The 25,566-nt window shown below is 46.6% G+C and overlaps 1 protein-coding gene across 1 annotated transcript in view; it reads right to left on the bottom strand.

Moving 5' to 3' along the window:
- The window catches only part of SSH2 (slingshot protein phosphatase 2), a gene marked incomplete at its 3' end in the record, with an annotated part of 99,509 nt that overhangs the window by 2,648 nt on the left and 71,295 nt on the right, over positions 1-25,566 (bottom strand). The window contains exons 4-14 of the mRNA XM_082008595.1: positions 24,458-24,522; positions 19,511-19,632; positions 17,034-17,102; positions 16,192-16,257; positions 14,828-15,022; positions 12,888-12,981; positions 12,633-12,761; positions 9,734-9,780; positions 8,137-8,283; positions 5,566-5,766; positions 641-1,484 (exon numbers count right to left, since the gene is read on the bottom strand). Coding sequence (XP_081864721.1) covers positions 641-1,484; positions 5,566-5,766; positions 8,137-8,283; positions 9,734-9,780; positions 12,633-12,761; positions 12,888-12,981; positions 14,828-15,022; positions 16,192-16,257; positions 17,034-17,102; positions 19,511-19,632; positions 24,458-24,522 — 1,979 coding nt within the window. The remainder of the gene's footprint in view (positions 1-640; positions 1,485-5,565; positions 5,767-8,136; positions 8,284-9,733; positions 9,781-12,632; positions 12,762-12,887; positions 12,982-14,827; positions 15,023-16,191; positions 16,258-17,033; positions 17,103-19,510; positions 19,633-24,457; positions 24,523-25,566) is intronic.

Raw genomic sequence — 25,566 nt, 5'->3', positions numbered from 1 at the left:
GGAAAGTAATGATAAGAGAAACGTACCTCAATTCAGAGGTTACTAAATTTTGTCAGGAACATCTTCCTACCCAGGAGGGAAGGGAGCCAGATGTGCCTGATCCCAGCACCCCAGGCCTGGACAGGCTCACTCACTTCCTCCAGCAGTGGAAGCTCTACACCTGCCTTGATTTACTATCCCAGTGCTGGTGCTTCCCAACCACAGAAAGATGCCGGTTTTGTCCCATTCTTTGGTGGACTTGTCACGTCAGATAAGGATCTGCACAGGTTCGGGACGCTGGCTGGCCTCAGCTGTTCTGGGTTCAGCTGCATTAGTGGGTCAAGTCCCACCTATCTGCTCTCCTGATGCCAAACTCAAAAATAAGTTTCTCATGAGAACAGCACAGCAGGTCAGGTCAAGGTTGACTCAGCCAGTGCCCTGCCACTGCCAGCAAACAGATGTTTAAGGAAAAAGTGCAGAAAAGGGCAAGTATCCAAAAGTGAAGAAAAAGGGAAGCATCTAGCAATCCCTCCCCAAGTGCTACCCTGTTCAGTGAAAGCACGACTAGAAAGTCCCCTGTCTACAGCAACCTCACAGAACTACCTGCAGACAGGTTTGAGCAGCAGCTCTTAAAAAAAAAAATCAAGCAACTTATTTTAACCTTTTGTTGTTCTTCATCTGTGGACGAGTCATCTGATGCCTGAGGAGAGTTTCCAGAGCTGTTCCTTCGAGCATCTGCACCCCCATCCGCAGCAGGCGGCACTTCCAGTACAGGCACCCTGGAGACCCCATTCCTTCCACTCCCTTGCTCCTCCATCCTGGAATGGGAGCAGGCACGCGATCGACTCTCCTGGGAAAGCTCCACGAATTTCTCCAAAGCGCTGAAGAAATCAATCCTGTCTGTACTGAGTTCTGTCACTTCGGGCTGGGGATTCTGTTGGAGACTCGGGGAATTTTGGTTTGGGGATTGGCGAAAGTCTTTTAAGCACGAAGTGAATTCTTCCATGGGAACCAAGTGCACATTCATATCAGGCTTAAGGGCATCTTTTTCCAGATCGTCCACTGTCAAATCAGGAAACTCTGTTATTTCCAAGGGGTGCTGGAGTTGCATTAAGGCCTCAGAAGCACGGCAGTTATCAGGGGGGACAGAGTCTACACAACATCCTGCTGTGCAGCCATTGATATTGTTCAGGTTCAGCTTGTCCTCCATCTGTTCAGCATGGAAGTCTCGACATGTAAACTCTACGTGGATCCTTCTCTCTTTCACACACATCTCCTCGATCATGTTTGCATCCTCTGGGAGTTGCTGCTCCCTGTCTGGCTCAGCTGAGTAGATGGGAGACATTGGCTGCTGGTTGTCGTTGGTCTTTGCCTCGGAGATCTGGTCGGCCGAGGTGGCGATCTCCTTTTTGTTCAGCTCCAGCCCAGATTTGCAGATGGGCTCATGATGGTCCGAGAGGTCACTGTCTGAGTGCGAGCGCCAGAGTTTATTATGCCGCTGTTTGCTGCAGGGAAGAAAAGCAAATGAAAACATTGAGTAGTGTTTTCATGTACCAGAGCCAGACCCATCTTGTTGTAAGGGGATGCAAACTACATGGAAAACCCTCGCCAAACACTGGAGTTGACGACCACAACTGAAGCTTCACCTGAACAGTTCAGGGCCAAACCTGCTGCTGGAAAAGTTGATCCAATAACAGACACTTTCCAGTAGCTAAATCCCACAGCACCGTTCTGCTCCACACACATGTATCCCCCAGCAGTATTTTATCAGTGAACTCAACAAATGCAATGTTTAACTGACTACGGAATTTGGTCCTTTCTCAGCTAGCAAGCACTCTTCCATTTGCTAGCAGGTGAGCAATGACCAGAAGAGACCGGGTCCCTAGTCCTGCATGTGAGTGGATGGTAGACACTGAATGAAGTCCAATTTCCCTTGTGGCTCCTTCTTTGAATAGCCTCAGTGATCAGTAACTGGGCTCTGGTAACTACGGGGGTAGGGTGCGGTGCGTGGATGTGGGTGTGTGTAAAACACAGACGACATCCTCAGCAGTCAACAAGCAGCCCAAAACACCACCTGCCTTTCACAGGAAGGAAGCTCGAGAGTTCTCCAGCTCTTGGAAAGCCCCTTTAGGAAGGTCTGAGCAGTCACAAGGCCAAGCAACTGTGAGCGGCATTGCACCACCTTCCTTAGCTCCACCTGCCAAAAAACCCAGCCCATGCCTCCGGGCTTACAGAGAGCAAAGAAGGCAACTTCTTGCAGTGAAGCCAGAGGAGGTAGCCATGTCTGCAAGGGCTTTGCTGGGTGACCACGGCCACAGGGCTGTGCTTCCACCGTTTGCCCCTAGGAGGAGAGCAGATACCACAGAAAGGTCCTTGGATCTGCAGGAGACCTTGCAAAACCTCTCCAGTCCCTTGCTACACATCCATTGGCTGCAGTAAGTTAATTAACAGATGCTATTGAACTCATTAAAATGTACCAGTTTAGTTGCGGGTGCCCAACAGCTAAGGAAAATAATCCATCATGGATTTAGCTTTCTAACCCCATAATCAGCTACAACCTTCATGTATGACACAGGGCAGAATCAGGTCCTTTGAGAGGAGAGGAGCATCAAGACTAGAGGCCAAAGGCATTGCTCTGGGGTGCATGTGCTCTGTCACTAACGGGTTTTGGAGCAAAGTTTAACAGTGGCAGCAGAACCAGGCTTGTCCATGAGGCAGAGCTTGTCTAGGACAGCCTTGGTCTGAGAACCGAAACAAATGTCAACAACTGCTGGGAGAGGTGTATTGTATTAACTTTTTATCTCACACTTCCTGCAGTCTTACAATCTGCAAGAGGTGCTAAAAGCAGGGTCAGAGAACAGGAGCCCACGTCCCTTCCTGAAACACACAGCCTGACCCTCCTGGGCAGCGTTCCCGGTGCCAGAGAGAACAGCCCACGGCAGCCCAGGCGTTTGGTGTGCCAGGCACAGCACACGGTCTGGGGGTAGCACCAGCACTGGCCAGCTTGTGTCCACACCAGCCTTGGACCAGGAGCCCCCGACATCCCCTGCCACACTGCAGCCAGACCTCCAGGCTCTAGTATAAGACTACTGCTGTTGATTCACAAGTTGCACAAGGCATAGAGGATCACAAACACTCTTTTTCTGTAACTTATCCCTAACTAATAAAAGAAACAGGGCTGGCTCAGCCTTTCTGTCTCCATCACCAGAGTGAGGGGACAGTTGAACTAACCCCAGGAAGTATGACAGTCGCAAAGAGCAAAACATGCTTGTTGTTGTGACTAAAAGCAGGCAGGGGGTTTTCATTTTACAGCTGGAAAACATATCCCAGTTGCTATAACCCCAACACAAAACCGTAACTAGATAGTGTGAGCACATGGCTGCCCTCACATACCTTCCTTCTGAAATCGGAGCAGTCACATGAGCATGAATCTGTTGGGGTTTTGTTTTTGTTTTTTACCTGTCCTGGAATACTGCAGCAATGAACAAGGCAACCAGAAGCCAGAGCTAAATAAAATGGAGAAGAAAAGAGGAGAAAAAGAAAGAGGAGGGGAAGGGGAAAAATAAAAGAGGGGAAAAAGCAGTTTGGAGCTGAGAAAAGAACCGCATAGAGGGACCATTTCTGCAGCACAGAGAGGCCATTCCTTGCTTCAGTGAAGCTTCACTTACTGCAGGCTTTTTAGTCCTACACACAGATGTAATGCACTGCTCTTGCATTTTTTAAAGTCTCATGAGCAATCCTGTTCATGCCATTGTATGGGGACTTGCAGAGTAGGTCAGGAGCAGTGGTGTGCTTAAGTCGGAAGAGAGCCACACGCTATACAAATGATGGCAGCAAGAAAGACTTACCTCCTGGAAAAAACAAGCTACTAAAAGAGGTAGGAAAAAAAATATCCTTAACGAAATGTTTGTACAGGGTGGTTTTGCAGGAGTGCCACCAACTACCAGGCTGACAGATTATCTAAACCAAATGCAGGGCTGAGGGCTCGGAGATGTGATATACCAGCTGCTACCAGCCCAGGGCTCCTCACAGGTGCTCGCCAGCCTGTTGCACAGGACGTTGGCACGCTTTTCCCGTCTGAAAAGCTTCTTTTCCTCCATCCAGTCTACCCCAATGAGATCTAATTTCCCAGTCTGCCCAATGCTAGACAGCACACCATACTGGTCAGGTCACCTCTAGCTCAGAGCTAAGCACTGACCTTTACTAACTGGTGCCAGCAGCACGTTTGGTGTCACACGAGGCACCAAAGGCAGGTGTGGTGTCTGTCTCAAAGGATTTCAGTCCAGAACAGCACAATTTCTTAAAATATCTATTCCACTGTGATCTACTGCGAGACTCGATACTACTTGGCTGCTTTTTCAGAGAGAAAGAGAGAGTCATTATGGCAGTCAACGTTTGGGGAGCAGGAAGAGGCGGAAGACAAAGATCCTGTGGGTGCACCTGATCAGGGAATAACCTGTGAGGAGCCCGCAGGTTGCTCATCTGTGCAGAGGCAAAGAGGAAGCACACTTCAGTGACAGGAGGTGCTTACACCAGGGATTTGGTGTAAAAATCAGGAATCCAGACCTGGCCAGGCAGCAGAGGTAGCCAGACTGCTGAGAGCAGGAGGAGAGCAAAGGAGTAAGTCATTAGCACAGAAAGGGAAAGGAGGTCTTTGCAAGAAGACAGAAGAGACCAGAGGGACAAAACCAAGGAGAGGACAGAGGTGAGAGGTACGCCTTAAAGAGAGCACGAGTGCCTGAGCTGCTGTAAAGAACAGCATAAGGCAGGCACCTTTCAACAGCGCTACGAAGCTATGAAATAATTATTTTGCTCAAAACATACCTCCTCCTGGCAGGAGGCTCAGCTTGGGCAATTCTGTTTGCTTCAGATCTGCTCCCTGGCAAAGCACAAGAGGATCCTAAACAAAATACCCTGATCTGGCGAAACGCAAAGTATCACTACCTCCTTCCAGCTGATCACAGGAAGACATTGCTTAACACAGCTTACAAGTAGTTTTCTCAGAAACATGCAATATTTATGTCTTTTTGCTAATCAGGTGATAGGTTTGGGATTACAACACACTTGTCCATACCCAGGCCCAGCTCCAGACCAGCCTCAGGACTCCATGCAGGAATAAACACTGCTGTTGCAATGCACAGAACATCCTGTCCCCTCCCGTAACACCAACGGGATCTAAATAAACCCAGACCAGCTGCTGAGGAGGGGCATGTTTAACAGGGAACCATAAGGCTGGGATGAAGACAAAGCGAGTTCCCTGCCAAGTGATGTTACAAGCAACAGGGACACCATTTATCTCTGCCGGATTCTGCACAGCTCCGAATGCTGCATTTAGATGGCAGTTCACGGGATGCTACTCTCCAAAAAAACAGCCATCCTAGAAGCCAAACAGCTTCCTAAAAGCTCCTTATTACATCCATTTTCCCAGGCTCAGCTGAGGTAACCCATGAAAACAGAGTGCTACCTTTCCCAAGACAATCATGAGCTTATGTAATGCAGTAATGGAAGTTCTAATTAAAATAATGGAGTCAATCATTTAAGTGTTATGCCTTAACATGGGTAATCAGGTTCATTCCTTCCACCCACCTGGCCAGCAGGATCCCTTGGTATTCCTCCAGTTGCCGCATGAAGCTGGGGTTGGGCTTGGTGACAGTGCGCCGCTCCTTCACGTAGTCGTAAGCCCTGTCCAGGTTCCAGCCGTACTCCTTCATGGCATAGGCAATCACCGTGGATGCCGAGCGGCTCACTCCCATCTTGCAGTGCACTAGGCACTTAGAACCATTTTTCCTGAAGCAGGAGAAAGATAAAAGAGGATCATTAAATAGAAAACACAGCCTCTGAGAAGCTTAAGAAACAGAGCATTATGAAACACATTTTCAACACTGTGGCCACAGTTGAAGTCTGGGATGTGATCTGATAATCCAATTTACAAACTGGAGCAAGACACACAAAGAAAGTGAAGAAGAAGGTCTTAATATTCTTAACAGATTTTGTTACAACAGCTCTTCTGAAGCTTTTATCACAAAGTGGACAAACATCAGCTGTTTGCAGAGATTTGTGAAGACTGCTAAAGACTAATATGGCATCCTTGAACTCAGCCCAAATGGCCCACTGGTAACAAGCAGTATTCCCAATAAAAAGGGCATCTATCACACAAACGTGGTGTCACTGTTTAGAAATGCATCCCTGGAAGACACTGAGCAGTTCAGGGCAGCCTCTAGCACAGAGATGTTCTTCAATTGCAAACTTTTGATGGCATATTATTTGGTTTGGCAACTGGCTGAACAAGACTGACACTGCTTTAGTCAGGTGTTTGAAACCCCACCTAGCTCCCATCCACACCTCTCGAGACATCAGCAGGTACAAATCCAGCCAAAAGCCCCATGGACCACCAGGCAGATTTTTCTTGATACCGCCATTTCTGAGGACTGCCTATAGGCAGAAAGGTCACCCCCCAGCTCTGTTTGTAACAGTCCTTCACCTCAGTACCTGTCCAAGTGCAAGTGAGTGGAAAATATGACCTCCCCATGGCTGGCGGCAGAGACCTCAAGTGACGGCTGCAGTGCAGCACCCTGCTGCAATCAGATGGAAGATTCTTCCACTTCAATTTGTTTTTTCTTACTGAAGACAAAGCAAACCGTACCTTTCAGTGCGATGAGCAGGTACATTGCTTGGTGAGGCTGGTATAGAGCCTGAAAGGGCAGCCAACACTCTGCTCCAAGAAATTAAAAACCATTTTGTCTGCTGTGAAATACGAGGAGGAAGGCTACAGTCCTTGTCTGTGAACTCCATGCGTTGGGCAGCACTAGCATGGAGCACTCAGGAAGAACTTTGGTTTGTCACCTCTAATTTTCTCCTTTAAGTGCTAGGTTTTCTGGCTTGCCAGCCATGTGAAATTCCCACGGGACAAATCAAAAGGCCAGGGAGCACACACAGTCCTGTGCCTCGACAAGCTCAAACCTCAGCTGCTCACAGCTGTCTGAGCCTGCACCTGCACGCACACTCCTCAAACACTCAAGAGATGTCCACACTGTTTGGGGTATACTGGGCTACAGCAAGCAGCCTTTAGACTGCTCTAAGACTCTCTCAATTGTGCAAATCAAATTAGTGAAAACATTGCAATGCTTTTGGTGACTAAAAAAAACCCCCAAACACAACAAGCAGACAAGGCAAAGAAGGGGATACAGTAATTGCCCTAATTTGGAACATGACTAACTTACATCACCTCGTACGCAGTACTGAGGCCCAACTGTTTAAACCCCAATGGAAAATATTCTGGGCAGGAGAATACTTCTGAAGATGAAAACAATTCAAAATCAATACTTAAGGGAATACAAGGATGTATTTTAAAGAAACCATCTTAAAGTCAGTCTTGAGCTGTACTCAAACAAGTCAGCTTTTAAAGGCTATGAGAAATTGCAAGCACCAGCCATGGTTAAGAGATGACAGACTTCTATAATGGAAATAATACTTTAAAGGCAACATGTGCTGATCTGCTTTCTGACCAGTTTTCCCTTAAGAATGCTGATGAATTAACTGGAGACAGCTCATATAACTGGGATGCAGTTCTCTACAGTAAGAAGGCCCTACTTTCAGCATCTGCTATCAGATTACGCAGTCTGACAGCTCAGAGACCTACGCAGGCATTTACTCCTGTTAAAGGGAAGAGTTTGCTCTGGAGCATTACACTACAAGAAATCACTTCCAGGCTGTGGGCTTCATTGTACAATCTCACAATGCACGGAACAGCTTATGTTTATGTTTGGCTTATAAATTTTAACTTTTGTTAAATTATTTAAGCATTTAACTTTTGTTAAATGCTGCTTGATTTGTTACTGCCCTTTCCTCCCACCAGCATCTCTGCAGATCCATTGCATTTCCTAAGCAGCAGGCAAACTGTACAGGAATGATGTCCTCCACTGTTTGCCTGGACTGCAGCTGGGCAGAAACCCCTCACTACTCCTACCTCTTCCTTGTACAAGCACCCGCAAGAATGAAAATTCGTGGAAGGCAACTCTATCACTTAGAACGACAAAATTAAAATGCTTTAATCCTAGGTAGGCAAGGAGGAAAAATAGTTAAGAAAATCAGTAGGAAAATATAAAATGTTTAGTATACATCTTCTAAATGTGTTTGTTCTGTTCTGAAAAGACTTACTTTGCCTTGGAGATGAATTTGTAGGTATCATTCCAATAAGCCAGAAGATCTGTTGCTTCTTCATCATATACCCGAATGTTATGGTATTCGAAAAGCCCCGGGAAGAAGTTATCTATTTCTCGAGTCACATTCAAAATATACCGCACCCTGCATGGAAACAGACAGCAGATAAAAATGCAGAGTGTGCAGACACAGCAAGTTCAGAGAGATATCACAGCTGCTACACAACAGCCTTGCCTCGCGAGTGGCAAAACTCAAAGCATTTGAAGTTGCAGTCTTGAACACACCTCCTTGGAAACCAGGACTTAATGCAAGGAAGCAGCGGCTAACACACACAAAAGGTTTTGCTGAGCAATTTAAAGCCTAGCCTCTGATGAAAGGGCTTCCATCCATACTGGATAGAAACTTCCTCTACAGTATGTCAGGTTGCACTGCTTGCCTACCATCTCTCTATTCTAAGTGTCAGCAACACTCATGTCACAGGAGCTCCTGCACAGACTGTTCAGTTAGTGTTTGAACACGTTCTCAAAGCCCCTTTGTGAATCCTTCCTCCTGCTGCACCAACAACACAGAAGATTGAAGACATAAGCTCATGAGCAACACCACAGTTAAACAAATGCATCAAATAACTACAGAGAGATGTAACAGACAATGAGCCACCGGGGAGGATTTATTTCTTATCCCTAACTTTTCTGGAAGGGAAACTGCTAGAGAAAGCATATGGTATTTATGTACACTACATCCAGTATTTTCAGCTCTGAGGGTTACTCTTAAGATGCTTATGAACTGCACTCTTGCTGGGATATCAGACAGATTAAGAGCACCGCAATGGAGTGACATCCCTTCTCCCTTGCAGTTACGAGATCGCTGGCAGTCAAGTAGGACCTGTTTGACCCAAGGAAACTGCAGAAGACCCTGCATGAGGAGTATCAATTTTGCCAGGCTGATTTTCCGAGGTACAGATACACTATCAATTCAATCCAGCAGAGTGATTTTCCACCCCCCATCATTGGATTGGCACAAATAAGCCAAGCCTGTAAATAATGATTTAATTGCAAAACCTTGGTGCTCAGATCCACCTGGCCTAGAGAAAGCTTAAGCCTGAAAGGAAGAAGGGGCAGGAGGCAGAGGAACCCATCAGGGCTAAGCCCAAGAGCTACAGGGACTTTACTTCCTACTGGGCCCCACTCAAAGCAACAAATGTTCTTTTACATATTTTCCTTCCTGCTGCAGTCTGGAGGTCCAGACTCCGAAGCGCCTCTGTGATCGTGAGACCTCAGTCCAGAACAACGGGCTGGAGCAGAGGGCACAGAGCCAACTACGCAGCATCCAGTTAAGTAACTGTAGCTTTTTGCTACTTATAGCTATGAGATTGCTAGTTTCCTTTGTTCGCCAAGGGGATGTCAGTCAAGGTCACAGAACAAGATTTTTTTACTTTAGGGTGCCTGTTTGGGGGATGCAGAGTTTGGAGGAAGCAAGAGCTTGTTCAGATCTGCAAACCCTTTAGTAAGACTCAGATTATGGAATAGAGTTTGTTGCATAGACAAGTGTTGAGGCCAGACTCTTGCTTTTAAGCTGATGGCCTGAAGCTACTTACCCTCTGTTCTGCAAATCTTCCAAATTGGAGGCGTTCCATTCCGAGCCCTGCAGGGGAAACATGCAAAGGGACACATGAGCCAGAAGGAAGGCATGGCCAGACAACTGATGGAGGGATGGATTGTCACCAGTGAACTGGAGGAGGACACTGGCCAGCCGAGTGTTGCCGAGTGGGGGGGTCTTTTGAGTAAAGGTGTACACAGAAGCGTGGTAACAGGGCTGGTGTTCAGCACCTTAACTCACCCCATTAACCAAATCCATTCTGAAGCAACAAGCAGCTCTGCAAAGCAAGAGCCCAGCACCATATGCTGGCATTTCCTGCAAACCGCTAACAAATCAACCTCAAAGACCACTCCACCCTTTCCCTGGAGGCTGCTGCCAGCTCTACCCCACAGAGAGAGACTGCCTGCACTTAAAAACCATCCAGGTGCTCTTTATACATGAAACACCCATCTCACACATCAAAGGTAGCAACACCATAAGCTCACTTGGGTTACACCTCTCCTCCCCACATTCAAAGCCTGTGTGAGCAGAAAAATAAACACATTTAACCCTGGCTAGCTAACCTGCTTCTCTGCAGCACACACAGGGCCTCCAAGCTGCTTGCTTCCTGCTCAAACACATAAACCTAACAGGACAAAACCATTCAAAGGCTTCCTTCAAAATTTAAAGGTTCACAAGCGATCTGCTTCCCTGTCTTAAAATAGCTCCTAAATAAAAAGATGGTTCAGATGAAGGAGTAAGCAAGAGGGACCCAGGCAGCACTACCATCGCCAGAACAGCACTGCTCATGGCTGCTCCCACATCGCCCCAGGGCCAGGAGAGGCACAACCAGGGCGAGCCAGCCCATGGAGCATACCCACCGCCTGCAAACCCCATCAGCTTGAGCACAAGAACCTCCCAGTCTTGCAGAAGAAGCAGTGTCCACCCAGGGGATGGGTTCCTGCTTGCCCCAGAAAGCATGCATAGGCACCCCGTGTCCGACACGGGGGAGCTCCAAGAGCTCTGGCTCACAGGCACACACTTGTGCCCATGACAGCACTTGCAGAAAGTCCCGCGCACTCACAGCCTGCGTCTAGATGCACTCGCACAGGAAAGGGCCGCGTTACTATTCTGGTAGCTGCTGGGGACAAGTCTGTTGTCTTGTCTTGACGCTTCTGGAATACAACAAAGAAAAAGCAGCTGCCTCTTTCTAAACTGAACTACTTCCTAAGAGAAATCATCATAACGAGGACACCATTCAAGGCTTCAGCACAGATGGGACTCTGAATTTTGAGTAGAATAAAGGGGCAAATGTTACATGCCACAGCAGGCCAGATTTCAACAGAATCCACTGCCTTCAGCCACAGATCAGGTCAATCCCAGAAAAGTCCAGAGCTGTGCACAATCTGAAGGAGGACTATGGGGGCTCTTGCTATTCAGCATCTGCCAACATACATATTTTGATCCCTGCTGTATTTACCCTAGCCCCCCTGACTTAGCTTCATGTTGTCTCTTTCTGGCCAAGGAAGAATATAATTCAGGCCTGGGAACCACCAGTTTCTGCAGGTATGGAGAACAATGCTGCAGTGGTGAAAGCCTTTTCTCCTATCCTTTGATCCACAATCATCATCATGTCTCTTATTTCCTGCTTAGTTATTTTAGCACTCCCTAAGTAGGATTCCACGGGGCTCTTGCCTCCACCTGGAAGGATACAGCTCCAGGCTTTCCAGAGACCTCACTGTATGACTTTGCCTCGCAGTACACACGCTCCTGAATTAAGCTGGTGCCCAACCCCAGCAGCACTGCTCCTTGCTGCAGAGTGCTGCTTTGCAAATACTTCTATTCCACACATTAGCCACAGCTGCTCTTCTTGGTGCTGCCTGCAAGCCGTGTTTTAAAGGTCTTGTTCCCATTAAATGCACTCAGAGTCAAGACTCCCAAGCCCTGCAGTGGAACAACTGTCTGTACTGCTTTTGACTAGGACTGTAAGCCTCTAACAGGTGACTCTCTCCAGAGAGCACATAGCCTGCAAAAAACCCACAATCCATTACATTGTAGGTACTTTAAGTTTCCTGGCTCTACCCCACCACAATTTCTTGGGATCGCTCACATTAACATACACCATCCCTTCTGAGCCACAGTACTAAGCTCCAGGAGACTGGGAGAGGCCCTCTCCCTTTGGAAAGACCAGCTGGTCCAAGAGGAATAGTTTTGTTTAAAGTTGAGCCAACCTCATAGGCTAGACAGCCCAACCAAACCTGCGTCTGTTGCTTCAGGGCTGGGAAATCCAGCGGAGCGCTGACTCACCAGAAGGAGATGCAGTAATTAGACAGGCCCCAGCAGCAATGAAAGGTAACTAAGCAAGCAAAACATTAAAAGGCAAAATGTTTATGTTTCCTTAAGTGACTTATCTCCAGGATTCTTTGTTAGGCTCCTCTGTTCCTCCTGGATCACATGAACTCAGAGCTTTCCATGTTACAAGAGTGTCATTCCACCTGTATGTTACACAGCTGCCCCCAACAGCTCCCTCCCCTCTTTGCTGTAGTTATGCCCTTCCCAAACACATGTGTACTCCAAGAACTTGGCGTGTGGGTACCCTGGACAGTTAAAGCTACAAAACTGGTCTTATACCAATGTAAAGAGCCCTGAAAAGTAGTTAGAATTAAGACTTTTCCCATTCCATCCTCTAGTGGCAGGGTCTACAGCCTGGCTGGCGGTGTATGGCAAAGTTTAGTGCAGCCAAGAAGCCAGGCTTCTCTTGTTCAATAGCACTAGTGTCTTGCTTAAGAGTACATGGCCCCAGGATCGGCCAATCTCTCCTTCAGAGTTCCTTTAAGTTCCTCCAGAGGCCCTGTGTCAGCCAAGACATAGTGAGAAGTGTGAGGTGTGTTTACTCTTGAATTCACTGTTAGACTTACCAAAAAGACGTGATCAAATATCTGTGTGGGGCTGTCCATCTGCCCAAGGATCACTATCATTTCATTGTCAATGAACTCTTTGAACTCCCGCAGGTTACACACCATCTGCATCTCCAGCTCAGTGCGTATCTGGGTGGGGAACAGGAACACAAGGAAACCGTGTAAAGTTTTTGTTCTGGCCTTTCTTCACGGCATAAGGTACAGAGCTCTCTAGTTTGCACAACAGCACTTCCAGTGCTGCTCCCTCCCACTCACCTCTTTTGACGTGATGTTCTCCAAATCTTTCTGCATCATGATCTCCCTTAACTTTGTCTTAATTAGCCGTTCCGTGCGTTCCCGCTCAGTTGGGCTATCAGACGAAAGCAACAGTCATTGGGAAGGGAAACAAACTGGGCTCATGGCACTTTTTTAAACAGGTATTGAATAGACTGGATGGATACTCCGCAGAGTCTCAGATAGTCACACTACTTCCCCCAAGTATGTCCTCAGCTGGAGGGAATCCAGGTGACTGTAAAGCCCAGTTTAGATTCCCAGTTGTATATGGAACAGACCAACTGAGGGCTCCTAATCCATTGTAGTCATTCAGAGAACCTCTGGTATTTGGTAAAATTTAAATTGGGAAGGCTGCATTATACTCTCTGGAGCAGTATCTAAGCCTCCCCCTACCTTTCTTGGAAAGGTAACAGCTCCAAAACTCCCTACATGGAGAGACGAGGGCAGCTAAGCCTCTGTGCATTCCTCCAGCCTCTGCTGCCAGGGGCCTTATCACCAGCTGCAAAAATAGCCTGACTAACACCAGGGGAAGTTGCAACAGAGCGGCAGCACAGAGCTGTCTCACCCATCATCTTTGGAAGGGACCCAGCAGTAACATCTTGCACCACCTTTCCGTTCCTCTGGAAAGCTGCCAGGATGGCGAGTGCACAGACACTTCTCTGCTTCACAAGTGTCCAACTGGTGGTTCACAAATAAAAATCATGAAAGTTCCTGGTCCTTTTAACCTCACGCATTATTTCAGGACTCAGTTAAGAGAATGCTGCCCAGGTGTCCCCAGGAAATCATTCAATTGCTGCCACGAGGGAAAGGGTGGGTTACATAAAATTTATATATGAAAAACCATAAGAGAATATTAACCTGACAGCCTGCCAAAACTTTTCAGCCACCCTCCTTGTACATTAAAAAACAATCAAGTGTGAAGACTTGTTCACAGCTGAACAACTGCTTAGCATTATTATTCATTCACTGAACTCCAACAACAGGAAATATCTGAGAGCATAAATCAACCAATAGCACTATTATACTGGGAAAGCAGCTGGGGCAACTGAAGTAATTTCTTCTACTATGAACTGGGCAACTAAGCCCTCACACTTTGCATCACATCTGGACACAGACTACCTTTGAGGTTATAAGGTATCAGTACCATAAGCAATTACTAATTACAGGGGTTATGAACATGAATGTTGATACAGATGATAAATATTGCCTTTCCAAACTGTCTACCTCAGCCACTGTTTTGGACCATGTATCACCAGACATCCCAGCATACAGCTTGAGACAGCCTGGGATCTATACGCTGCCCTGTTCTACACTTGCAGAGCTCCTCAGAATGATGAAAAACTGCATTGCTCTTCGTCCCCATTCTTAGATGTATCAGATGGATGCCTGTGAGGAGGCTTCTGAGCCCACAGTCTCAGAAACCCACACATAAACACTTTGCTTTACAGCAAAATGAACTGAGTAAGTAAAAAAAGACCACGTTACTCTAAACATGTGCTCAGACACACACCAGCACAACAGCAAAGTCCAGAGAAACCTGTTCCTTCCAGGAGAAACCAGGCCTGGAAACTAGAGGACAAAAGAAGCAAAGAGGAAGGCCTAGGTACTAGAATATGCCAAACCTCTCTCTCACTAGTAACATGGGACTTACCCTGCAGAAGCAAAGATCTGTCAGCCTAAAGCCCAAGGCAAACTACTAGAATGAAAACAGAGGCTGGAGGAGATGCAAGGGAGCCCCAGGAAGCCTAAACTTCCAGTGCTGGTGTTTATCCAACCAGGGGTCCTCTTATTACCTGGAACATGAAATCTCTTCTCATTAATACCTAATTAAGAGTAATCTCTTGTGGAAACTGTCTCCTCATTTGGAGACTGCAGTGCTTGACAGCCAAACACTTCGTCTCAGCAGAGCCAGACCAACTTACACATCTGTGAAGAGGGCAGGCGAGTCAGGGCGGTGGGACTGGACATCTTGCATGGCATTCCACTCGTTGACTGATGACTGGTCAGAGTTGATATGGCTCTCATAGTAACTGACCCATGTGAGGAAAAGGCTCCCTGGGTAGTAATTGTTGCTCCGTGCCACCTCACAAGCTTTATGTAAACTCTGCAGAGCAGACCTAGAAAGGGAACAAATACTCACAGGATTGTCTTCCTCAAGTTGGTATTGAGCACAAAGGAGCAGCCAAATCCAGGATGCTGCTCATGTCCCATCAGTTGGTACAAACCCCAGTGCTACATGCAACAGCCCCCGACATCAAGCGGGAGGCTGTCCTGCAAGAGTGGGGACAATCACACACTGCAAGAGCTTGCATGTCTTCACCGAAGTATGCCAAGACAAGCCTGGATAGCAGCGGAGGAGCCCACAATTCAGAGGGCAGAGGCACCTGTGTCTCTGGTTCCAAAACCTGTGACAACTACCTAAGCCATAAATAAGATGCACAGAGTTTGTGTCCAAGACAGGGTGCTCTGACAGCTCCTAACCGTGCTGTCAGCTCCCCTGCGTGCAGGGCAGCAACACCCCGGAATGAGACATGCAGAGCTGCACAACCATGGGCTTAGGACTTGACTTTACTGAGGTGTTTAGGTGTCTGCCCTCTCTCACTGCACGAGGGATGTCAGAAGTGTCTTCAGCTGCTGCTGGGAAACAAATCCCCCTCTCCTATTTTTAGCTTGTTTTAAATCTTTGACTGGGATCAGAAGGATCCAGGTCAAAATCACTGGGGTGACACAGTAGCATGACACCCTGACAGGCAATGTATTTCTGCAATGAAAAGAAGCTTGAGCCAGAAATACTTTCATGGCCAATACATTCTTACATGAGCCACCCTAAAAGGAAAGAAAAATGCAGGCAGCTTCTCTTTCCTTCTTGCTATCACGATGAAGATGTCTCACTGGAGACAGAGACTCCTAAAATACGCGCAGCATTTATTTCCTTGTTTATGCCAAAAAAAAAAAAAAAGTATTGCAAACACATGTTCAAAGCATTTCTGCTTCGGAGAGATACAGAACAGCAGCCCTTTGCGAGAAAGTTACCCTATTCCTTCCTGCCCCCAGCTGAGACGAAGGTGCGGCTGCAGCAGTATTAGACTCACTGCTGTATACCAGCACTTGCGTGTTTTTTTTCTTTGGTATCAGACTTCCTTCCCTGTCTCTGAAGGAGACTTCTGGCTGCTGAGTAGGTCTCAAGATAGCAATAATGCAAAGCAGCACCTGCTTTTTAAAAGCTCAGGCAGCCAAAACACCTTGGAAAAAGGATCACTGGGACAGATTATAGTTAAGTACTTACCACATCGCCTGTACTGACACTGGCTTGAATATATGAACCCTGTTATCGGTTGATACACTGAACCCGCTGGAGAGAGGAAAAAAGGCACAGTAAAAATGTGTCCCAAGAGCAACTTTTCAGTTAATAACTGATAGTTTGTAGCACGTTAGAACAGCAAAGGAGTAGCCCTATGCAATACACTGCTGAGTTCAGCTAGCAAACGGATCAAAATAGCATGCTAAAAGCTCTAAGATAACTTTTTAAAGCGGCTGCTGTTCAGGAACAAAACTAAGACAGTGGGACAGTGCTGGGCTGTGCTGTTTACCTTGGCAACACAAATTCAGTGCCACCGCTGGGAGAAACAGAGTCCAGCTAAAGTGATCCCGAGGCAGCTACCAAGGAAAGAAAAGTCATTCCACGCACTGCACAGCCTTTGTAACTGGCACAAACAGGAGTCTGCAAGTCAGGTGTCTATTTGGCAGAGAAACATCATTCCTATTTTATGTTCAGCTTGAACGCTGCCTGCTGCAAGCGTGATGGAGGAACACATAATAGGATCCCTTTAAGGAGCTTTCACTACACACCCACTCACCACTAAAAGCTCCTTTACTCCAGCTTAAAAACACACACACAAGCCACCGTCTCAGTGCGTGTTTATTCACCGGTAAGTCAATTATTGGTGTTCCCTACCACAACCACTGTGATTTAGGGCCTTTGAGCCTACTAACCCGATACAGGTCAACAGCAGGAGGTCTGCTGGACCTGTTAGGGCTCTGCAATCGTTTGAATCCTTCTCCATGCAGCTGTAAGCTAACACACAGAGAACCTCTGCTGTTGACCTAGAACATACAAAAGACACTCACCCATCCCCATCCAGGTGGATTAAGGTGTCACTCCACAGCGGCAGCACCAAGCCCATTGTACATGTGCTACTGTAGTAAGAAAGAGACAGTCAGCCCATCTACTACAGCACCATGCTATTATTCTAGTTTGACAGCAATGGTTGCAAATGTTTGCACTCACTAGAAAAAAAGGAAAAATCCCAATGCTGCTTTAGGGGCAAATAGAGCTGGTGTTGTTCTACAAGTGTCTGGCAAGGATCATTAACCAGATACAAGGTAGAACAGTACTCTTTCAAGGAAGCTTGAAGAGTTAACGTATGCCTGGGAGAAGAGCAAACAGGATTCAGGAGCAGCAAACTTTGTGTGGAAGGTCAGAGGGGACTCAGAGTCTTCAGTAAGCTCAAGGCTTTCTTTACAGATTAGTCTCTCTCAGGCTCAAGTGGTTTGGTTCTAGCTCTGATTTTGCAATCTATAGCTTTGTTTTCTTATTTGTCTCTCAGTCACAGCTACTGGGAACTGGGATCAGTCTAGTGTCATAGCAGGGTGACTGGCAGCACGGTAGGTTAGCAATCACAGCCTCTCACCCTTTGCTGACTCCTGCCCCTTCTTCTCCCTCCCACATCTCAAGGATGAGCACAACAGCCAGCCAAGACAGACACCTCTTAGAAAACCCACTCCTCTCTCAGCTGCTTTGACCTCTTTGCCCTCACAGTCACCTGCTTTCTGTAACACTGAGCAAAAGGCCAAGTTAAAAGCAGAAGTTAAGCAATGGAAAAAAGGCAGAGGCAGGGGAACCCCAACACCATCTGTACCAGGTTGTCAAACAAAACACCTGAATAATTAGTCCTTAATCAAAGCAGATCTTGAAGAAGAATCGGATTCAGCTGCCTCCTGTTCTTATGCTTTGCACTAACTGCTCTCAAATTTCCACAAGCCCTAACACCCCTGTCAGACTCTGCAGCTCACGAGAAGTGGGGGAAGAGGGCAAGACTCGAGGCTTCAGAGGGTCAGCCGACATGAATGTAAATGCACACGCCTCGGAGCGACTGGTGCCCAGCACAAGGAGAAGCTGCGGCATGCAGCTATTTCTGTTGACAACATGAGATGAGCTCATGGAAAGATATGTTTTTAAAAGGCTTCCCAAGGTGGCCAGGGTATTTTTAGTGATACTGTTCACCAAGCGCTTATCAGAGACCATAGCAACAAGTCTACATTGAGTTATAAATACCAAGTGGGCTAGGGGAGGGTGTATCAGACTGACCATCCAGTAGCAGAAAGCTAAAATGACCCTGCTATGTTATTAAAGACTGAATACCAGTGAGCTCTCAGTTATCAAAGGTGGCTGTGCTGGTATATCACAGCCAATAGCAAGCTCCAAGCTCACAGCAACCTGTGCAAGGATGAGTTATTCTTACACTACCGCAAGAGCATCTCTGAGCTACAGCTGTGCACACATGCACAGGAAGGGAGCCAGGAGCCAGTGGTGGCATCAAGCTGGTCTCCCTTTTTAGCAGGCATCACTTGAGCTAAGCATCCAAATCAAGGTGCTTGAAATTAAGCATGATGGCTGTTGTGATCAGCAGGCTGTTTGGAAGGCCATTTCTTAGCCAAACAGTTCAAAATGATTTTCTAGTAACCCTGAAAGTAATTTCTACTGACTAGGGTCAGTAGCAAGACTCATTCCTTTAGCAGTTGTGCTAGAACTAAGCATGTGCATGAGACTGTCCAAAATGTTTAGAATATACAGATTTTTCTTTCCCTGCATAGGTCAAGACTTAGTTACAGTGCTTTAAAAGAGCCACGTGCCTCCATGCTCTCTCCAAAGTGCCTAGTGTCCCTTTCTAAACTTGAAGCTTCTGCTTGTGAAGCTGCTGGGGGTGCTGCCTCCTGGCTTACAGCCACTCCAGCAGCAAAAGCTGCTTCCCAGCCACTTTCTGCAGCCTTTTGGAGTGGTCAGCAGCAATTTAAATGAATGAAGCAAAAGCACTAAACCCTGATGACATACTGATGTCTGGGGAGAGCACATGTTGTGTAAGATCTGCCATCAGCAACCCTGACATTCCCTTCAGGCCCTCTGTGCCATGACCTTGGCAAGGGGCTTCCTGACAGTCACTTTCTTTTTAACTGCTCTCCCAAACCCTGATGTCCCGCTTCTCTAATTGCGGCTTCTTCTTTCTTTGCATACGAGTTGTCCTTGTCTCTGGTGTGCAGATGCAGGGCTTAGGGACCTCACAGAGGCACTTAAGGGCACGTAACAGCCTCACACAAGCCTGAGGCTCGGAGGAATGGAGGAAATGCTGACCTGCACTGTTGCCTTCCCATTTGCCACCTCCTTACAAGAAATAAAAGGGGAATTCTGGATCTCAAGAAAGGTGTTAGGCTGGAAAAAGCTGAAGCAGTCTACCCCCAGAAAATGTGGACACCAGACAATGGTTTCTACATTGGACTCGACATCTGGGTGAACACAAGGACTTCCCCAACCTGGACACTGTGAGTACCTGTCATTGGAAGAGAAATCCATTCCTAGGACAATGCTCTCTTCGGTGTCTTGTCTGCCGTTGGTGGATACTACCACCATGTATCTAGTGCGGTTCTGGTAGGTACTTTCCAGTCTTACAGCCTAAGGAAAGGAAGGGAAGATATCAGCAGTGCAGCCAGCAAAACACTCACTATTACCGTTACAAGCCACCTTTTCATGCTGAGTGACAGGCGCAGAAGCAGTGATGCAGTTTGCACTAGTACAGATGGCCTGTACTTCTCAGCTGGGTAACCAGCAGAAGAGGGAGAAGCGACTTACTCTTGCACACAACAGCTGGCACGTTCCTGGTGCCTTCTGCACACCTTGCTGCAGGCCTGCTCTGTCCCACCGAGGCTGCATTTAAACAGCAGCCTACAATGGTGGCTGCCACAGTCCTCCGACTGGTCCCAGCCTAGTGAGCGTCACAAAGCATTACACTTTTGGCGAGACAGGCACTGAACGTGCTCTTCACCTCTCAGAGGGCTTTGGCCAAAGAGCTAGAGCTTTCCTTAAACTACGACAGCTCCAACGAGACTTTCCACCAACTTCCAAGACAGCTGGACAACTAAGAGCTAATTGATATGTGTCTTCCTGCTGATCCTTTGAATCTTTTTAGCAACTTTCCCAGCGCAGAAGCAACCCTATTGCCTTACAACTGACAGGAAAAGATTGCCCTATGGCTAAAGTGTACCCATGGCTGGATTCAGATTGCTCAGAAGAGGTGAAAGTCGTTGTGCTTCATTCCTCCTATCACAACCACGTGCACCCCAGTGCCAAAAGACAGATCTAGCAGGACTGGAGGATGCCTGAATTTCACCCCAAACTCCCCCAAATCAAATACTACTGACAGCATTCAGAAAGCAGCCATGCAGCTAAGTTGTGAGTGTCAGACCAACACTGAAGCTCCTGAAAGCCTATACTGAAGCGTAATGCTCCTCCAGAAGCCACAAGGAAGCAAGAACCGAGGTGACTCCAGCAAGTCTTACAGACAGACTGCTGGTTAGCGAGGAGCCCAGGGAACAGAGCCCAGGGTTTTAGGTTTTGCCTATAAACATCTGCAGTAGGCAGCCTTTACTTGCAATGCCTTTTGGACTTTGTTCCAAGCCATTTGCAGTTATTTTAGTCACAGGATCCCAACTAGAAACTAGGACATCCCTAGAAAGGAAGTGTCTTAATTATGTATACTGAATCTTAACTTTGGACGGCCTAATCCAACCCCAAGACACTGTCTGGCTTCAATGTTTACCTTATTATTAAACTGCTTCTTGAACTTTGAGCTGGGCTTACAGAGAGCAAACAAGGAACCGTCAGAGCCCAGCCTTGCCCTGTGCTGCAGGCAGACACCTGCCTGCTGCAACTGGACCCAGCTGCCGAATTCCTCATGACCCAACAGCTGAAGCTTGAATTGGTGTTTGACATCCTTTGCAAACTGAACCACAATTCCTCAAACACTAGTGGCCCTCTTGAGCCACCGCTTGTGTAGACACTTCTTGGTGGTCCAAAGGAGTTCATAGCTCAGAAAGCCCAGTTTAAACAGTCATTTTATCCTTAAAAAAAAAGCTCACAAAATAACTGCTGTGTGGGATCTCTCAGGAGTAGGCTGCTTTTCCTGATGCGCTTCTTTAGTTTTTTTCTAACTTGGTCTTAAGGCCGGACCAGCACCTCCTTGCTTAGAGGGAGCCTCCTCTCACGTCACCTGTCCACTAGCCAGTAAGTCTTGGCCACAAGATGTGGCAGAGTCTACAACACAGGTTAAAACAGCACATGGCATCCAAAACAGAGCTCACTATTTCACTGGAGTGCTCTATCACAGAAGACTATGCTGAGAGCGGCAGGGAAGGCTTCCCAGTGGCATTGCAGGGAGCAGCAGCTCTAGTGATGGGGGCAGAATAGCAAGTGCAGGCAGGAGATGGTGTTGACCCTGTCTTCTAGACTTCACCAATGCGACCAAAGACTAATAGAAACTATCCAAATGCTGATGCCAGCAGACAGACATGCTCTGTACAGCAAGAGACTGTGCCCCAACCCATCTCTTTAGGATAAGTCATGCTAAAACCAGCCTTATTTTCCTTCTTGCTTCTTGAGTCACTGGGATTCCTTTGGAAACACGGAGGATCAAGGTGGTCAGGCCTTCAAGGTGTGAATTCTGCCAAAGATGGCTGTTTCTACAACTAATCACTTGTAGCAAAACAGAAAGGGTGCTCTTCAACCTAGAAGAGCAAGCAATCACCAAGGTCTTGGTGGTTAAAGTCATTATCTACATTAGGAACCAAACCTCAAACAGAAACAAAGACTTGCCTAAAAGAGGAGCAGGCAGACAACAGCTGCCCTGTGTCCGGGGCATCCACACACGACCTCTGTTCTGCTTCTCGTCAGGACAGTCCAGCAGCAAGAGGATTAAATTAATCTAAATTACTTTGCTAAACCAATTTGGCTAGCAGCGATGGGAAGTGTGGTCTTAATGCAAGATCCTTTAGAACAGGGCTAGACAAACGGCCATCAAAGGTCACGTAGCTTCAAGTCAGTGGGGTGGGATTTTCAGAAGGCCAATTAAGAGAAACAGGGCATGGCTTACTGTGGCGCTCTAGATTCAACACTTACACCCTTCCCACAAAGCAAAGAACCATGATTGCAGTTGATAATGGTTTTTGCTAAATTTACTAGAATTAAAAAAAAACAGGAAACTTGACCTTGTAAACCAGCCAACCTCAATAGTTACTACTGGAGCTCCAACATGCCCATCAAATCATGAACTGGTCTTTTATCTTTTCATTAAGCTCTAGTTCATATGCTCACCCAACGGTATTAACACACAAAGTCAGTGGTCTGATGCCTTTTAAATGAAGGTATTTGAAATCCCAGTCAATCTAGGGAGGATGGCCCTAGCTTCAGAGACTGATGAGATGGAAGGTTCTTTCTCAACAGCTCATCTACATAGAGCTAGCTTCTTCCTCAATTTGAAGAGGTTATTTATGGTCTGTTCATGAACAAGAAGTCCTGTGCAGTCCTTTCAAGGCCAGCAACACTTTTCTTAGTTTTAGGCTCACCTAAACAAAAGCTAACTTTATCTTCTGCTGCATTCTTGTTTTGTCAGAAGTGTGATTGTGGTGTTTTATCAGCCCTTATGAACAGCATATTCCAGGAGGTAAGTTCATGCTGACCTTTCATCTTGTTCATGCTACATGATAGTAGGAGTTTCATACAACACCACGTTTCTCATTGGGATATTTGATTTGAAGACAAAAAAAATTGCCCAACTTTCTGAAATCTTCTTTTATTACTGAATACATGTGAGTGAACAAGTCCCCACTCTGCTAAGCTACACGAATACATTCAACCAGTTTGTACTCTTTTAACTCTACATTCAACCAGTTTGCACTCTTTAACTCATGTTCCTCCCTCCTACTGATCTTACTTTGGTACCATTGCTCTAATCCTGCTCTCATGGAAGGCTAAAAAACTCTGCCAATAGCTCCAACAGAAGCAAGAGTTGTTCCAAATTTTAAGTGTAGGTTTATAGAGGATTAGATTCCTCTGCTGCTCCTCTGCTGCTCCTCTGCCCTTCCAATGACAGCAGCCAACGCAAGGAGAGAATGCATTTCTCAGTACTGTTTATATTTGAAATCTCATTTGTATCTACTATTTTATGAGAGAGTCTATTGCGGCTCTGCACACCCTTCGTTCGTCAAGAATCAATTAAATTCAAGTAGACTATCGAACTTAACCTCATGCAAGATTTCAGCATTCCAGACGCAGCTCTGAACAAAAGGGTTTATGTCTCAGCCCACAAAGTCCTTATTCAGCTGTTAAGGCTAATTTGTCCTGAATCACACAATGTAGCCAGTGATATTGCTGAACAATGACTTGTTCAATAGCTTCCAATGTTCTAACCCTGGCTCAGATTTTGAAAAGCACTGAGAACCCCCTTTCCCATCACTTTCACTGAAATTTTAGTGACAGCAAGGTGTGCCTGATGAAGTCTGGGAGTAGGTCCTTTAGTTTGCTTACAAAGATTGCTTATGGCAAATTATTTTCAGTGGTCATTTTTAAAGTTAAAGCATTCCATAGCAACTTTGGCTGTTTCCTAGCTATACTTATAAGATCAGCCCAGCTCCAGCCCAGCTCAGGAGGATTCAGCAAATCAGAAGTGACAGAATTAACACTTCTGATGCTGGCAGTTCTACTTTGGGCATATGTTGCTAAGAAGCATCAAGACAACACAGGAAAGAAACTTCAGGTTACTGAGTGATGAAGATGCAGATACACTTCAGTCATGCCTGACCTCGTATAGCACTTCGACATGTGCTAGACAAAATGCGTCACTGCTCTTCTTCGGCTTCTGGAGGTCTTTAGGAATGCATATTGATGCTGTAAACAGCAATGCCCAGTTTTCATTACATCATTATAGGAAGCAACGACCCAGAAAAGCAGAAAGACAAGGTTCAATATAGGTACATACCTACCTGAGGATCCTACATGCTCCTTCCTGATAAGCCATGGCCTTTTGGGATGCAACAAGTTAGGAGAGCAGAGTGAGCAACACAACTGAACTAATGTGGAAGGGCAGGTGTTAATGCTGGTCAGACATAAGACATCTGACTCAATTTAAATAGGACACCAAGCTAATTTACCAGCCTCTCTGGCAATTGTTACAGGACTTTTTGAGAGTGTAAGTAGTCAGTACCTGGTTCAGACAAAGGCAGTCTTCTAGTCATACAATTTATCTCACTGAACCACAAAATAAGCAGGCCTTTCATAATTAGCTGCTTTTTTACCTTTGTGGTTGCAAAGAAGACTCCCCAAACCCACTGATGAAACCAGGCAAACACACACATGCCACCACTTTCCTGAATTACACAGGTGTATTTATCAAGTGGAACTTAACCTTTATATTCCTTAACAGCAGATAAGCAGAAAGCCAGCCTACCAGTCTGATGTTGTCTTCTGGGCGGAGCAGTATGAACATGGCCTGCAGGTGTTGCTGGAGATCCCCTGCAGGAAAGAGGGAAAGGTGAATGCACAAAAATAGCTTTAAATCACATGCAACTTCCTGGCTGTCCAGCCAGAGCAAACGTCCACCAAGAAACCCGACACGTCACCATGAGTGTTGTCACTTCCACCCACTCGGAGATGACAAAACTTCATCTCTTAGTCAGCTGCTCTTTGCTCCATGTGCTCGCCTGTTCCCCCCTTACCATGCTCTCTCCTGCTCAGTCCTGTTATCTTTTTAACAGAAATAAAAAGCATTTCAGTAGTCTCTGTTCCTTTAAAAGACAAGGCAAACTAGGTAGAAATGGACCCCACCCCATGGTTCAACATCTCATTCTACCACACTTCAAATCATGAATCTGCCATTTCTTTTACATTGACTTAGTGCAGAACTACTAGCTAGACAAAAGTATCCCCTTTGAAGTGAGATTCAGTCCCTTCTTAGAGCAGCACATGTCCACATACGCTTAAGTACCAACCCCACCCAAAAGCAGCTAAGAATTGCCACCTGGAAAAATCAAGCAACCATAGTAATTTCTAAAAAATGCTTGCTACACTTTCACTGGTGAGGCTGAGGAAGACTGGAAAAAACCAAACCAAAACAAAACACAGTCATGCAGTAACTTAAAATCTTCCTAAAAGGAGCAAACTGTCCCAGGTTCCCAAAGCAGCAAGCATTTGAAAAACAAGTGAGATGCCTTTCTGTTGGTACTGCCAGGCTGACTTCTCAGCACTCCTCCCTGGGCTGTGGAGGGCCGAGAGTTTCCCCGCTAAGCACATCACCTCATGGGTGTCAGTAAGCGGTAACACCTCCAGCAACAGCCTGTTTTTTCAATCGTTACCTGAAAAATTAATCTGCATTCCCAGAAAGGAGAGTGCAAGGCTGCCAGGCGGGTGGCACAGAACAGCAAGAGGAGCCTTTACTCTTCCACCCTCTCCCACTCCCACACAGACGGGACACAGAGTTCAGGCAACGCCGCAGGGAAGAGCACGAGTGCTGGAGCAAGTATTCATCAGAAGTGGCTACAAGAGCATTTTCTAGGAAGG

This window comes from Phaethon aethereus (genome assembly GCF_964289735.1).
Source record: "Phaethon aethereus genome assembly, chromosome: 19".
Taxonomy (NCBI): domain Eukaryota; kingdom Metazoa; phylum Chordata; class Aves; order Phaethontiformes; family Phaethontidae; genus Phaethon; species Phaethon aethereus.
The sequence above is the reverse complement of the archived record's forward strand: the minus strand, read 5'-3'. Positions and strand labels throughout refer to the sequence as shown.